This window comes from Papio anubis, chromosome 20, assembly GCF_008728515.1.
Source record: "Papio anubis isolate 15944 chromosome 20, Panubis1.0, whole genome shotgun sequence".
NCBI lineage: Eukaryota > Metazoa > Chordata > Mammalia > Primates > Cercopithecidae > Papio > Papio anubis.
In genome coordinates, this window is record NC_044995.1 from 47,940,170 (window position 1) to 47,956,225 (window position 16,056).

The following is a 16,056-nucleotide window of genomic DNA, read 5'->3' on the forward strand; positions in this document are numbered from 1 at the left end:
AAAAAAAAAAAAAAAAAAGGAACCTAGGAAGATAGATTTTTACCCTTATCTTACATCTGCCTGCAGCCCAATTTCTTACCGATCAGACCTGATTTCTCTCAGGCCTTAGGGCTAAATTGCCTTAGTGTAGTTCTTTTGAAGAGCTTGGGGAATAAAATTCAGAAAACAGAAGCATCAAGAAGAAAATAGACCATCACATACAACAATGACCACAGGAAAGATGAGGACGTAGACCCTGTGAAGAGCTCCTCCAAAGTGACAAGGTGCCCAGCTTCATTAACAGTTCTTGGAAGGTACATTAAAATCTCAATGAAATACAACTGCACGCCCACCTTAATGACTAACATTTAAAAGGTTGGCAGAAACCAAGCGTTAGTGAAGATGAAGCACTAATAGAGCCCGACATAGGCACAACCCACTTCAGAAAACGATTTGAAGGAATCGATGAAAGTTAAACACACGCCTGTCTTATGACCAGCGCTTCCCTCCTGGGTATGCTTTTTGCATTAAAATATATGGACAAGGCTGGGCGTGGTGGCTTATGCCTATAATCCCAGCACTTTGGGAAGCCAAGGCAGGAGGATCACTTGAGCCCAAGAGTTTAGGACCAGCCTGAGCAACATAGCAAGACCCCATCTCTAATAATAATGATGATAATAATAATAATATTATAATAATAACAACAACAGCTGGGTGTTGTGGCATGCAACTGCGGTCCCAGTTACTTGGGAGGCTGAGGTCAGAGGATCACGTGAGCCCAAGAAGTGGAAGCTGCAGTGACCTGTGATCACACCACTGCACTCCAGCCTGGGCGATAGATTGAGAATCAGTCTCTCTCTCTCTCTCTCTGTCTCTCTCTCTCTATATATATATGTGTGTGTGTGTGTGTGTGTGTGTGTATATATATGGACAAGGCTGGGTGCGGTGGCTCATGCCTATAATCCCAGCACTTTGGGAAGCCAAGGCAAGAGAATCACTTGAGCCCAAGAGTTCAGGACCAGCCTGAGCAACATAGCAAGACCTCATCTCTAATAATAATAATAACAGCTGGGTGTCGTGGCATGCAACTGTGGTCCCAGCTACTTGGGAGGCTGAGGCTAGAGAATCACATGAGCCCAAGGAGTGGAAGTTGCAGTGAGCCGTGATCACACCACTGCACCCCAGACTGGGCAACAGAGCAAGACCCTGTCTCAAAGAAAAAAAAAATGGACAAGACTGTTGCAGAGCAACTTTATTCATAATTGCCCCAAATAGCAAATAACCCAAATGCCCACCCACGGGAGAATGGATAAGCAATTAGTAGTATATTCATGGGACACAACGCTACCCAGAAACAAAAAGGAACTCACCCCTAATACGCACAGCCACATGCTGTTGACTGTGTATTGAATGAAAGAAGCTGGACACAAGGGCGGACCTGTGCTATGATTTCGTTTATATAAGTCCAAAAATAGGAAGCAGTCAATCACATTGATATGTGATGTGCACATGGTGGGGACACCATCGTGAAGGCATACACAAGAGCTGGGGTGGTTACCCCTGCAGGATGGAGGGGGCTGTGCTGCGGTGGGGGGCACTAGGACTTCTGGTGGCTTCACGGTGGCTGCCACTTTCTACTTTTGTTGTTGTTGAGATAGAGTCTGACTCTATCACCCAGGCTGCAGTGCAGTGGCACAATCGCAGCTCACTGCAAACTCCACACCCTGGGCTCAAGCGATCCTCCTGCCTTGGCCTCCCGAGTAGCTGGGACTACAGGCGCCCACCACCACGCCCGGCTAATTTTTTGTATTTTTAGTAGAGACGGAGTTTCACCGTGTTAGCCAGCATGGTCTCGATCTCCTGACCTCGTGATCCACCCGCCTCGGCCTCCCAAAGTGCTGGGATTACAGACGTGAGTCATCGCGCCTGGCCTAATTTTTGTATTTTTTATAGAGATGGGGTTTCGCCACGTTGCCCAGGCTAGTCTTGAAATTGTGAGCTCTAGCTGTCCTCCCGCCTCAGCCTCCCAAAGTGCTGGGATTACAGGAGTGAGCCACTGCACCCAGCCTTACTTTCCATGTCTTGACCCAAGAGATAGTTGTATGGCTTTATAATCATTTGTTACATTGCACTTTTACATGTTCCGCACTTTTCAGAGGGGTGTGTTGGTAATATATCCCAATTACAGTGTTTTACTGCGGTGAAATATTCATAATATGAAATGTACCTTCTTAACCCTTAAAAATTTTTTTAAAAATTGAGATAGCATCTCACTGTCTTGCTCAGACTGGAGTGCAGTGGTGTGATCTCGGCTCATTGCAACCTCTGCCTCCCGAGTTCAAACAATTCTCATGCCGCAGCCTCCCGAGTAGCTGGGATTATAGGTGCCCACCACCACACCTGGCTAATTTTATTTTATTTTTTGTATTTTTAGTAGAGATGGGGTTTCGCCTTGTTGACCAGGCTGGTCTTGAACTCCTGACCTCAGGTGATCCACCCGCCTCTACTTCCCAAAGTGCTGGGATTACAGGCGTGAGCCACCGCACCCAACCCATCTTAACCATTTTTAAGCATACAGTTCAGTGGCATTAAGTACACTCACATTGTTCTGCAATCATCACCACTATCTAATCTTCAAAACTTTTTATTTTATTTTATTTTATTTTATTTTATTTTATTTTATTTTAGAGACAGGGTCTTATTCTATTGCCTAGGCTGGATTGCAGTGTTGCGATCATAGCTCACTGCAGCCTCCAACTCCTGGGCTCAAGTGATCCTCCCGCCTTGGCCTCCTAAAGTGCTGGGATGACAGGCAAGAGTCACCTTGCCTGGCCTCCAGAATGTTCTCATCTTCCCAAACTGAAACTCTATCCCTGTAATTCTCACTCCCCTTGTCCCTCTCCCCACTGGCACCCCCTATCCTCCTCTTTCCATTTCTGACCTGACGTTTCCAGCCTGTTCGTCCTTTGTGGTTCGCTTATTTCACTGAGCATGGCGTTCTCAAGATTCACCCACGTTGTGTCAGGTGTCGCATCTTCTTCCTTTTTGTGGCTGATGCCATCTCCGCTGTAAGTCGCACCATATTAAAATCGCATCCATTCATCTGTATCGGCCTTCCGCCCGGGCGACAGTGACTCTTACTGCTATCAACATTGTTATACAAATGTCTCTGTTCGAGTCCCTGCTTTCAGTTCTTCGGAATATACACCCAGAAGTGGAATTGCTGGGTTCCTTGTAATTTTGTGGTTCGTTGTTGGAGGACCTGTCAAACTGTTTTCTGCAGGAGCCGTACCATTTTACATTCCTACCACAAATATTTTTTCCTTCCTTCCTTCCTTCCTTCCTTCCTTCCTTCCTTCCTTCCTTCCTTCCTTCCTTCCTTCCTTCCTTCCTTCCTCCCTCCCTCCCTCCCTCCCTCCCTCCCTCCCTCCCTCCCTCAGTGCTGGATTAACTCGGATTGTCTACCCTCTGCCTGGTACCACACCAGCAGGTGGCCACTTTAATTAGCTCCTGGCCTGGAGCAGAAGTGGGCACCGGGGAACTCCGCACAGAGTGCCCCTGGGAGGGGAGCAAGCAGGGAGACCAGGGACCATAGGGGCGGGATTTGAGGCGGAACAGAGGGTTTGACAACATCGGGGCAGCCAACGATGATCTCATTTCACAGGTCCCCAAACAGGTCCACTCAGTCCCCTGTGTTCATCCCAGGACCCCTGACCTCCTGTGTGCAATCCCTACCCCACCTCGGGGAAATGTCTTTCAAAATACTTTTGATCTAATTAGGCTTTCAGGCCAAGGGCGGGTTCTCTTGACTTGCTTGTCTCCTGTCTCTGTCTCTATCAACGTCTGAGGTCTCCCACCCCTAATGTCCCCCAATCACAGCCTCACTCTGGGCCACTCCAGGGCTGGCCCCACCCCTCACCTCCCACCCCTAATGTCGCCCAATCACAGCCTCACTCTGGGTCACTCTGTGGGCTGGCCCCGCCCCTTGCCTCCCATCCCTAATGTCGTCCAATCACAGCCTCACTCTTGGTCACTCCCGGGCTGGTCCTGCCCCTTGCCTCCAACCCTACCCCCATCCCTAATGTCATCCAATCACAGCCTCACTCTGGGCCACTCCATGGGCTGGCCCCGCCCCTCACCTCTCCTGATTGGTCCTGATTTTTGCCACCATGCCACACCCTCTCAGGCTCCACCCCCATCCATTGGCTGGTTCATCTTTTGGTCCTCTCAGACCATCCCTTCTCCCTCTGATGGGGGAAAGTGAGGCCCAGAGAGGGGGAGCGCCTGATCCAAGGCTACAGTGCTGGTTAGTGGCAGAGCCCACTGCTCCCTATCCCAGGGCCAGGCCTTCTTCCATCTTTCTGGGACCACTAGTGCCCTCCCCATCCTCCCCACTGGGCAGCCCCTCTGCCCACTCCTTTCACCACACCTTGTCCAGGACTCTCAGCATCTCTTTTCTGAGCTCAGCCACTGACTTTGTTAATAGCTGGGACTCCTCTGTACCTCTTCCTGGGCTCACCCTTTGGGGGAGGTATGTATGCGCAGGGGTAGAAGGGGTGGAAAACACTGAGCCACTTCGACTGTCCCCTCCCAAAACACGGTGACTCCAGCATCCTCTTCTCTTTTTATTTTTTGAAATTATAGTAAGATATACACAACTTAAAATGCACCATCTTAACCTCTTAACCATTTTTAAATGCATAGCTCAGGCCGGGTGCAGTGGCTCACGCCTGTAATCCCAGGACTTTGGGAGGCCAAGGCGGGCAGATCACGAGGTCAGGAGATCGAGACCATCCTGGCTAACACGGTGAAACCCCGTCTCTACTAAAAAAACAAAAAATTAGCTGGGTGTGGTGGTGGGCGCCTGTAGTCCCAGCTACTCGGGAGGCTGAGGCAGGAGAATGGCGTGAACCCGGGAGGCGGAGCTTGCAGTGAGCCGAGATCGCGCCACTGCACTCCAGCCTGGGCGACAGAACCAGACCCGATCTCAAAATAGATAAATAAAAATAAAAATTGCACAGCTCAGTGGTATTAAGCACATTCACACTGTTGTGCAACCATCACCACCATCATCCCCAGAACTGTCTCATCTTCCCAGACTGAAACTCTGTCCCCCATGAAACACTCAGTCCTCATCCCCCTCCCCAGCCCCCAGCACCTCCCCATTTTACTTTCTGTCTCTGTGAATCTGATGACTCTAGGGACCTCCTAGGAGTGGAATCACACAGGATTTGTCCTTCTGTGTCTGGCTTATTTCACTGAGAGTGACGTCCTCAAGGTGCATCCATGTTGCAGCCTGTGTCAGTATTTCCTTCCTTTTCTTGGCTGAATAATATTCCGTTGCGTGGATGCACCAGGTTGTGCAGATCTATGCATCTGTGGATGGAAGCTTGGATTGCTTCCACCTAGTGGCCAACTGTGGGTGGTGCTGCTGTGACCATGGGTATGCCCGAGCTCTCTTAACACCCCCGTTTCTCTCCTTTCCAGGCTGTGCCTTCCTCACCTACTGTGCCAGGGATTCCGCCATCAAAGCTCAGACTGCCCTGCACGAGCAGAAGACGTTGCCCGGAGTGAGTCCTGTGTGGTGTCTGGGGAGGAGGGGACAGGGGATGGCTCTCAGCCTAGGGTGGGAGCCAAGGCTGTTCCTGAGATTGTCTGAATTCTGTGTGTCTCTGGACTCAGAAAGAGGTATGAGGAGCACAGGGATAGAAATCATCATCAGAGTGTGCATTTATTGAGTGCCTACTGTGTGCCGTGCTCTATATTTTATACCAGAGTGGTTGTGTGTGGTTGTGCAGGTTGTGTACTGCACAAGGGCACCTGGCCCAGTGTGTCAGTGTCTTTGGGTTGAGACCTGAAGGATAAGGAAGCATTAGCAGGCAGAGGGCACAGCACATGCCAAGATCCTGGGGCAGGACCATGCCTGTAGTGTTGGAGGAACAGGGAGGAGGCCTGTGTGGCTGGAACAGAGTGAGGAGGTGGAGAAAGAAACGGGGAGAAGGACAGGGGAGGTGACAGGGCTGGTCATTGAAGGTTGTGTGGACCACGGGGAGAAGCATAGACCATGCTGGTTTCTCAGTATAAAAAGGAAAAGGATTTTCCTCGCTTGTCTTTCTGGTGCAAATGGAGCCACAGTTCCTTAACACAAGGGCTTTTGTTTTTTTTTTTTTTGAGGTGGAGTCTTGCTCTGTCACCCAGGCTGGAGTGCAGTGTCGTGATCTCAGTTCACTGCAACCTCCGCCTCCCAGGTTCAAACGATTCTCCTGCCTCAGCTTCCCAAGTAGCTGGGATTACAGGCATGCACCACCATGCCTGGCTAACTTTTGTATTTTTAGTAGAAACGGGGTTTTGCCATATTGGCCAGGCTGGTCTCAAACTCTTGACCTCAAGGGATCTGCCACCTCAGCCTCCCAAAGTGCTGGAATTACAGGCTTGAGCCACTGTGCCCGGCCAACACACAGACTTCTTGATCATTATTTCTGTCTGCAGAGGAGGCTGACCTGGGTGCTGTCTCTGATGAGTCTCTCCTTATTTTTATTTTTTGAGACAGGGTCTTGCTCTGTTGTCCAGGCTGGAGTACAATGGCTCACTGCAGCCTCCACCTCCTGGGGTCAAGTGATCCTCCCACCTCGGCCTCCTGAGTCGCTGGGACAATAGGTGCATGCCATCACACCTGGCTAATTTTTTAATTTTTGTAGAGATGGGGTCTCATTATATTGCCCAGGCTGATCCTGAACTCCTGGCTCCAGCACTCCTCCTGCTTCGGTCTCCCAAAGTGCTGGGATTGCAGGTGTGAGCCAGCACGCCCAGCCAGCACGCTTAGCACAAGTCTCTCCTGGTCAGCTTTGTCCTCTTTGGGTGATCAGGAGTCCCCTGCCCCCAGTGAAGGATGAGTGGTTCACCCTGAGCCAGCTGATCCAGGTCCCCAGGCCATGCCTCTTGATGGAGACTGAAGGAATCACAGTGAGCCATGGTGCCCCACATTGCGAGCTCTGGGGCAGGGAGCTCACCCTTCCCTCCAGAATTCTCAGGGAACTTTCAGCATCCAGGGACATCAGGGCATTTATAGTCTTTGTGCTTGGCTGACTTTAGGAAATCTGACGTGCGCCCTCCAGGGACCTGAGGTCATGGCATGAGTTTGACTTGATTCTCAATGAGCATTGGAAGGTTCTGGGCCTGGGGGTGGCCTCTGCTTCGTCTTGAAGAATAGAAAGCCCCTCTTTTGGGCGTGACGTGATGCAAGTTAGAGCGTGGGGTCTGGTGGCCACATACGTGGGCTCGTTGCTCAGCTCCATCCTTGCTGTGTGACAGTGAGCCAGTGACTTAACCTCTCTGATCTTCAGCACTGGAAGAGAATAACAGGACAGGGTGGGGCAGCAATCTATAGAGAAGGTGCTCAATGGAGGGCTTCATTGGGGATATGACATTTGAGAAGAAACCTGAAAGATGGCATGGAAGGCACTCCAGGTAGAAGGAATAGCATGTGCAAAAGTGATCTAGAGTCTGCGGTAAATTCCCTGAATTCACTCTTCATCTTGGACCTTCTGTGAGTGCTTCCCCAAACCAACCAGAAGCTTAAAAAAAAATACATAAAAAAAAAGAAAGAAAAAAACCCCACAGCCAAACAAAAAATTAAACCAGCCAGAAGCTGGAGGGCAGGTCAGTTCATACAGATGAGTGCCCAGGGGCACAGCAGAGTTCTAGGGACCATAGTAGTTATTTATTGCTGCATAACAAATTATCCCCAAAATAAAGACTTCAAACAATAAACACTTGTTATCTCATAACTACCAGGGGTCACGAATTTGGGAGTGAGTTTGCTGCATGATCCTGGCTCAGGGAGGTTACAGCCAAGATATCAGCAGGAGCTTGTGGTTGAGGAATCTGCTTCCAAGCTGGCTCCCTCTAGTGACTGTTGGCGGGAGGCCTCAGTTTATCACCACGTGGGCTTCTCCACAGCGCTGCTTGAGCTTCCTCACAACATGGCATCTTCCCCCAGAGCACATAATCAGAGCGATCAAGGAGGAAGCCACAGTCCCCTTTAAGCCCTAGCCTCAGAATTACACACCATCATTTCCACCACATTCTAGCACCAGGAGCCCAGGGGTGCAGAGCAGGGTGGGAAAAGGTGGAGGGAGGAATTCAAGGGACAAAGCAACTCAATACTGGACTTGTCCAAGGTTAGGTAGCCTGCAAGCTGCAGAGTGGGGATTTGGACCTTCATGGTCTGACTCCAGAGCCTGTACTGTTGCCTAATTCCTCTAAGTTTAATGAACCACGTTTTTGCATGGCATCAGGTCCTGGGTGGAAGCTGTGGTCCTTCTGTCCAGAGAAATCTGTACATACATGGAGATTTACCAACACTTCTAAGGAGTCCCCCCAGCTAAGCACTTCTCCATCATTCCTTTGTCCTCATTTCCCTGATGAAGGTAACTGAGACCCAAACCCAGTCTCTATTCCACTGTCTGAGGCCTTAGGGACCTTGGAACCAGTTCTATTCCTGTTGGGTGCCAAAGCTGGGCTCTGTACTCTGTTGGCAGCCAGGAGGAAAGATGGAAGAGGGTGGAAGGGCCAAGAGCCATGAAGTCTTGTGCCCTTCTTGCCAGGTTGGTGTCCGGGATCTGAGTCCACTTTGAGATGAGGAGATGCCGCAATCACCAGCAGCTCCTTCTCTGCATCCATCTTGAGGGGCCTCTGTCCTTTCTCCCTGCCTACTCTCCCTGGCTCAGCCCATAAATTCATAGCTTCCATCCATTCATGCACCCTTCCATCCACCCATCACCCATCTACCCATGTGTCTACTTACCTGCCTACCTATCACCCATCTACCTGTCACCCATTCATTCACCCATCTACTCATCCACCTACCCACCCACACATCCATCATCCACCCATCCTCCCATCAAGCCACACTTCCATCCATCTACCCATCCATCCATCCATTCACCCACCCATCTATCCATCCACCCATCCACCCATCTACCCTTTCATCCATCCGTTCACACACTCATCCATTCTTCCATCCATTCATCCACCCATCCATCCACCCATCCACCCATCAATTCATCCATCCATCCATCCATCCATCCACCCACCCATCAATTCATCCATCCATCCATTCATCTATCACTCACTCATCCACCCATCCATCCATTCATTCACCCATATACTCATTGCCTACCCACCCACCCACACGTCTGTTATGCATCCATCCGTTCTCCCATTCAGCCATACACCCATCCATTCACCCATACATCCATCCATCTACCATTCATCCATCAAGTCACTCACTTATCTATCCACCCACCCATATATCCATCCATCTGTTCACCCATTTGCCCTTTTATCCATCCATCCATCCACTCACCCATCCATCCATTCATCCATCTATCCATTACCCATCCACCCACTTGTCTATCCATTCATCTGTCCACCCATCTACCCTTCCATCCATCCATTCATTCATCACTCTTCCACCCATCTGTCTATTAATTCATGTATACATCCATCTACCTATCTATCCTCCCATTCACCCACACATCCATTCACCCATCTACACTTCTTTCCATCCATCCAACAAATTTTTATCAAGTACCTACTATTTACCCCACACTATGCTAAACTCCCATCACCAGTTCTGCGACTGGTTACCTCCTGAGTGACTCCTGTGGCCATCCCCCAGTCCCTATCCCCCTAGACCCAATGGGGCTCAAACTGGCTATGGGACACCCCCGGTTTTTTTTTTTTTTTTTTTTTTGAGACGGAGTCTCACTCAGCCCAGCCTGGAGTGCAGTGGCCAGATCTCAACTCACTGCAAGCTCCGCCTCCCGGGTTCACGCCATTCTCCTGCCTCAGCCTCCCAAGTAGCTGGGACTACAGGTGCCCGCCACCTCGCCCGGCTAGTTTTTTGTATTTTTTAGTAGAGACGGGGTTTCACTGGGTTAGCCAGGATGGTCTCGATCTCCTGACCTCATGATCCACCCATCTCGGCCTCCCAAAGTGCTGGGATTACAGGCTTGAGCCACCGCACCCGGCCGACCCCCCAATTTTTTTTTGAGACAGAGTCTCACTCTGTTGCCCAGGCTGGAGTGCAGTGGCTTGATCTCAGCTCACTGCAACTTCTGCCTTGTGGGTTCAAGTGATTCTCCTTCCTCAGTCTCCTGAGTAGCTGGGATTACAAGCATGAGCCACCACGCCTGGCTAATTTTTGTATTTTTGGTAGAGTCGGGGTTTCACCACGTTGACTAGGCTGGTTTTGAACTCCTGACCTCAAGTGATCCACCTGCCTCAGCCTCCCAAAGTGCTAGGATTACAGGCGTGAGCCATTGAGCCCCCCGCCCCCTGACTCTGCTTTTTTTGAACCAGTTTCTTTCCCTCAGTCCCTGGGCATCAGCTTCTTCTCCTCCCTCCTCCTCGCCCCCAGAGCTCATGGCCCCCACATCCTGCCCTCTTATTTGTTGCCTCCTCTCTGCTTCCACCTCTGTGTTCTCCTGAGTTCAAATCTTAACTTCCCCTCTCCCAAGCTGTGTAATCTTCAGCAAGTGTCTTTCACCTCAAACCTCAGTTTTCCTTATCTCCAATATGGGTAGCACTTTCTCCACCTAACCAGGCTGCAAAGATTTAAAGAAGTGAAGGTGGGGCCGGGCCCGGTGGCTCAAGCCTGTAATCCCGGCACTTTGGGAGGCTGAGACGGGTGGATCACGAGGTCAGGAGATCGAGACCATCCTGGCTAACACGGTGAAACCCCGTCTCTACTAAAAAATACAAAAAAACTAGCCGGGCGAGGTGGCGGGCGCCTGTAGTCCCAGCTACTCGGGAGGCTGAGGCAGGAGAATGGCATAAACCTGGGAGGCGGAGCTTGCAGTGAGCCGAGATCCGGCCACTGCACTCCAGCCTGGGTGACAGAACAAGACCCTGTCTCAAAAAAAAAAAAAAAAAAGAAAGAAAGAAAGAAAGAAAGGTGCAAAGTGGATACTATTTTTGGAGATGTTAAGCCCTTATATTCTGGTCCTTGGCCATCCTTAGTTTCTAAAAATTTCTCACTCTCCAGACACTGACGACCCAGCCAGGGCGCCAACCCCTAAAGTATTCGTGGGTAACTGCCTCTCCCGCCTGGAGAATTTCTATCCTACTTTCAAGATAACACCCGGTTGTCTCCTCCTTCTGCTCATCCCTGACCTCTCAGGGCTGGGGGTGTCTGTGTGTGGCTCTGACTCCCCCCAGATTGGGAGCCCCTCAAGGACAGTCCCTGGCTGAGTCCTCCACACCCCTTCGTTCATTCAGCATTTACTGAGCATCTGACTTATGGCAGAATGAGGATAGCGTACAAACAGAAAATAAGCAAGCCAGTGAGAACAACATTGAGATAAGAAATGGGATGACTTTCAGAGCAATGACTCAGGATGGAGGTTTCATTTATTGCTATTATTATTATTATTAATTTTTTTTTGAGACGGAGCCTAACTCTGTCACCCAGGCTGGAGTGCAGTGGCGTGATCTCGGCTCACTGTAACCTCCACCTCCTGGGTTCAAGCGATTCTCCTGCCTCGGCCTCCTGAGTAGCTGGGATTACAGGCACATGCCACCATACCACACCAGTTTTTGTATTTTTAGTAGAGACGGAGTTTCACCATGTTGACCAGGCTAGTCTCAAACTCCTGACCTCAAGTGATCCACCCGCCTCGGCCTCTTAAAGTGCAGGGATTACAGGTGTGAGCCACTGCGCCCGGCCTTATTATTTTTTTTTCTGAGACAAAGTTTTGCTGTGTCGCCCAGGCTGGAGTGCAGTGGCACAATCATAGCTCATGGCACGATCATAGCTCATGGCATGCTCCACTAATTTTTAAACTTTTTGCAGAGATGGGGGCCTCACTCTGTAGCCCAGGCTGGTCTCAAATTCCTGGGATCAAGTGAGCCTCCTACCTCTGCCTCCCAAAGTGCTGGGATTACAAGCGTGAGCCACCGGATTGTGCCTGGCTGGGAGTTCCATTTAGACAGGGTGGTCAGGGAAGGCCTCTCTGAGGAGATGGTTTGGAGAGGAGGGAGTCGTGCACTCTCTGCAGGAAGGGTGTTGCTGGCGGAGGGAACAGCCAGTGCAAAGGCCCTGAGGCTGGACCATGCCCGAAGCATGTGAGGACCACTGAGGTCAGAGGAGTGAGGAAGAGTGAGTGAGGGGGAGAGTGGGTGGAGGAGAGGGGGAAGAGGAAGCAGAGACAGGACCACCACAGTGAACAGCTTGAATTTTGTTCCAAGAGTGATGGGGACCAGGGGAGAGTAGCAAGCAGAGGAATGATCTGGTTTGATTATTTCCATTATTTATTATTGTTATTATTATTCTTATTGAGACCGAGTTTCGCTCTTGTTGCCCAGGCTGGAGTGCAGTGGCGCAATCTCGGCTCACTGCAACCTCTGCCTCCCGGGTTCAAGCGATTCTCCTGCCTCAGCCTTCCTGAGTAGCTGGGATTACAGGCATGCATCACCACGCCTGGCTAATTTTGTATTTTTAGTAGAGATGGGGTTTCCCCATGTTGGTCAGGCTGGTCTCCAACTCCTGACCTCAGGTGATCCGCCCGCCTTGGCCTCCCAACGTGCTGGGATTACGGGCATGAGCCACCATGCCCAGCCCTGTGATTTTTAAATTTTAAATTTTTGATTAATTTTTTTTTTTTGTAGAGACAGGAGTCTCCCTATGTTGCCCAGGCTGGTCTCGAACCCCTGATCTCAAGCGATTCTCCTGCCTTGGCCTCCCAAAGTGCTGGGATTACAGGTGTGAGCCACTGCACCCGGCTTGTGTCTGTGTCCCTTTGCCTTTCTCTTAGAAGGACACTTCTCATTGGATTTAGGGCTCAGCCTACATCCAGGATAATTTTATCTCAAGATCCTTAATTTAATTACATCTACAAAAGATCTCTTTTCTAAATAAGGGCACATCCACAGGTCCCCAGAGCTAGGATTTGGGTTTTATATATATATATTTTATATATAATGCATATTATATTATATATATTATATATTATATATAATGTATTATATATTATATGTATAATATAATATATTTTTATTTTTTATTTTTTTAGAGACAGAGTATTGCTCTGTCGCCCAGGCTGGAGTGCAGTGTTGCAATCATAGCTTTTTGCAGCCTCGACCTCCTAGACTGAAGCAATCTTCCTGCCTCAGCCTCCTGAGTAGCTAGGACTACAGGCACACACTACCCTCCCTGGCTAATTTTTTATTTTTTGTAGAGATGGAGTCTCACTATGTTGCCCAGACTGGTCTTGAACTCCTGGGCTCAAGCGATCCTCCTGCCTTGGCCTCCCAAAGTGCTGGGATTGCAGACATGAGCCACTGTGATCAGTCTGGATTTATCTTTTGGGGAGCCACCATCGAACTCACTCCAGGGGTGACCACAGAACCAATGGCCAAATGTCAGGGTGACCCAGGGACAGCACCCTGAGGGAGAAGCAGGCAGTCTGTGTGGACGATTTAGTGAAGGGCGGACAGGATGGCTTCTTGAAGGAGGATGGAAGGATTTTGACAGATGGAGGTGGAGATGGGGGTGGGTGGGGACAAAACTTACCAAGATTTGGAGGCCAGAACATGCCCAGCGTGCTGTTGAGTGGGAACTCATGGGAGCCTCTGTCAACTAATGATGGAGGTTAGGTTAGGTAAGGAGGGATCTCAACCGGGGCGATCCTGCCCCTGCCCCAGGACACTGGCTGCTGTCTGTGGACATCTGTGATTGTCACAACTTGGGGAGCACGACTTGGGGAGGGGATGAACCTGCCATGGAGTGGGTGGAGGCCAGGGACCCTACTCAGCACCCTGCAGTGCCCAGGACGGCCCCAGCCCAGAAAGCAATTCAGCCGCAATGTCCACAGTGCCCAGGGGGATAGATCCTGTGTTCATTACTTTGGGGAGAAAGTTGACTCCTCTCACTGCTCACATCAGACACCAGAATAAGCTCCCAACGGGTAGAAACCAGGAGGACCCCAGCTCCTGGGACTCACCTCCTCTCTCCCTCCCCACTCAGGGTGCAGATTTTAATCTGTGCAGCCTCTGGGGACCTCCGCAGGGGAGAGGGTCATGGGACACAGAGTTTCTTGGGGGTCCGTGGAATCCCCTAACCTGGGGAGGGGTCTCAATCAGGAGTGATCCAGCCCCCAGGGGACACTGGGCAATGTCTAGGGACATTTGTGGTTGTCACGACTTGGGGGTGCTCCTGGCATGGAGTGGGTGGAGGCCAGGGACGCTACTCAGCACCCTGCAGTGCCCAGGATGGCCCCACCCCAGAGAACGATCCAGCCCCAGTGTCCACAGTGCCTGGGTGGGAGAGACCTTGCCTAGGAAGATAAGGAGCAGGTGATGTTCTGGAACAGTATTATCTAATAGAAACAGAATGTGAGCCACATATATAATTTAACATGTTCCAGAAGCAATATTTAAAAAGTAAAAAAGAAACAGGTGACATTAATTTTAATAATATATTTCTTTTGAACCCAATATATCCCATTTCTTATCATTTCAACATGCAGTCTCTCTGCAAGCTCCACCTCCCGGGTTCACGCCATTCTCCTGCCTCAGCCTCCCGAGTAGCTGGGACTACAGGCGCCCGCCACCGCTCCCGGCTAATTTTTGTATTTTTTTTAGTAGAGACGGGGTTTCACGTGTTAGCCAGGATGGTCTCGATCTCCTGACCTCGTGATGCGCCCGTCTCAGCCTCCCAAAGTGCTGGGATTACAGGCTTGAGTCACAGCGCCTGGCCATATATATATATATCTTTATTTTTATTTATTTATTGAGACAGAGTCTCTCTCCATCACCCAGGCTGGAGTGCAGGGGCGTGATCTTGGCTCGTTGCAACCTCCACCTCCTGGGTTCAAGCAATTCTCCTGCCTCAGCCTCCCAAGTAGCTGGGATCATGGGTGCCCACCACCAAGCTCGGCTAATTTTTGTGTTTTTAGTAGAGATGGGGTTTCACCATCTTGACCAGGCTGGTCTCGAACTCCTGACCTCAAGTGATTCTTCTGGCCTCAAATGATCCTCCTGCGCCTCAGCCTCCCAAAGTGCTGGGATTACAGGTCCCAAAGTTCTGGGATTACAGGCGTAAGTCATCAAAGACTGGCTAAATATATATGTATTTTATTTTACTTTATTTTATTTTATTTTATTTTTAGACATAGGGTCTTGCTCTGTTGCCCAGGCTGGAGTACGGTGGCAAGATCCTGGCTCACTGCAGCCTCAAACTCCCAGGCTCAAGCAATTCTCCTGCCTCAGCTTCCCAAGTAGCTGGGACCACAGGTATGTGCCACCACACCTGGCTAATTTTTAATTTTTTTGTTGAGATAAGGTCTTGCTACATTGTCCAGGCTGGTCTCGAATTCTGAGGCTCAAGCAATCCTCCTGCCTCAGCCTCCGAAGTGTTGGGACCACAGGTGTGAGCCACTATGCCTGGCCATGATTCTACCTTTTCGTCAATTTTATAAAATGCGCATACAGATCAAGGGTTGCTGATAGAAATTAAATGTCCAGGGTGCAGTGGCTCATGCCTATAATCCCAGCACTTTGGGAGGGTGAGGCAGGCGTATCATGAGGTCAGGAGTTCAAGACCAGCCTGGCCAACATGATGAAACCCCATGTCTACTGAAAATACAAAAATTAACTGAGTATGGTGGTGGCGTGCCTGTAATCCCAGCTATTCGGGAGGCTGAGGCAGGAGAATTGCTTGAACCTGGGAGGCAGAGGTTGTAGTGAGCAGAGATCGTGCCACTGCACTCCAGCCTGGGTGACAGAGAGAGACGCCATCTCGGGGGGGAAAAAAAAAAAAAAGAAATTAAATGTCCAAATCTGTGAGAGAACAATATACACCAGATTTTCAACATTTAGTATGGAAAAATTGGATGTGAAATAGCTCATTAATAATTTTCAAGACCAGGTGTGGTGGTTCTCACACCTGTAATCCCAGTGTTTTGGGAGGCTGAGGCAGGAGGATTGCTTGAGCCCAGGAGTTCCAGACCCACTTGGTTAACATAGAGAGACCCCATCTCTACAAAAAATTTAAAAAACTACCTGGGCATGGTG

At 50.0% G+C, this 16,056-nt stretch overlaps 1 protein-coding gene across 1 annotated transcript in view; it reads left to right on the forward strand.

Annotated features, from left to right (window-relative positions):
- Nucleotides 1–5,135: 5,135 nt before the first annotated feature.
- CELF5 (CUGBP Elav-like family member 5) overlaps nucleotides 5,136–16,056 on the forward strand; it is a 48,301-nt gene continuing 37,380 nt past the window's right edge. Inside the window, exon 1 of the mRNA XM_031659073.1 lies at nucleotides 5,136–5,549. Within this exon, the coding sequence (XP_031514933.1) occupies nucleotides 5,328–5,549 (222 nt within the window). The 5' untranslated portion in view covers nucleotides 5,136–5,327. The remainder of the gene's footprint in view (nucleotides 5,550–16,056) is intronic.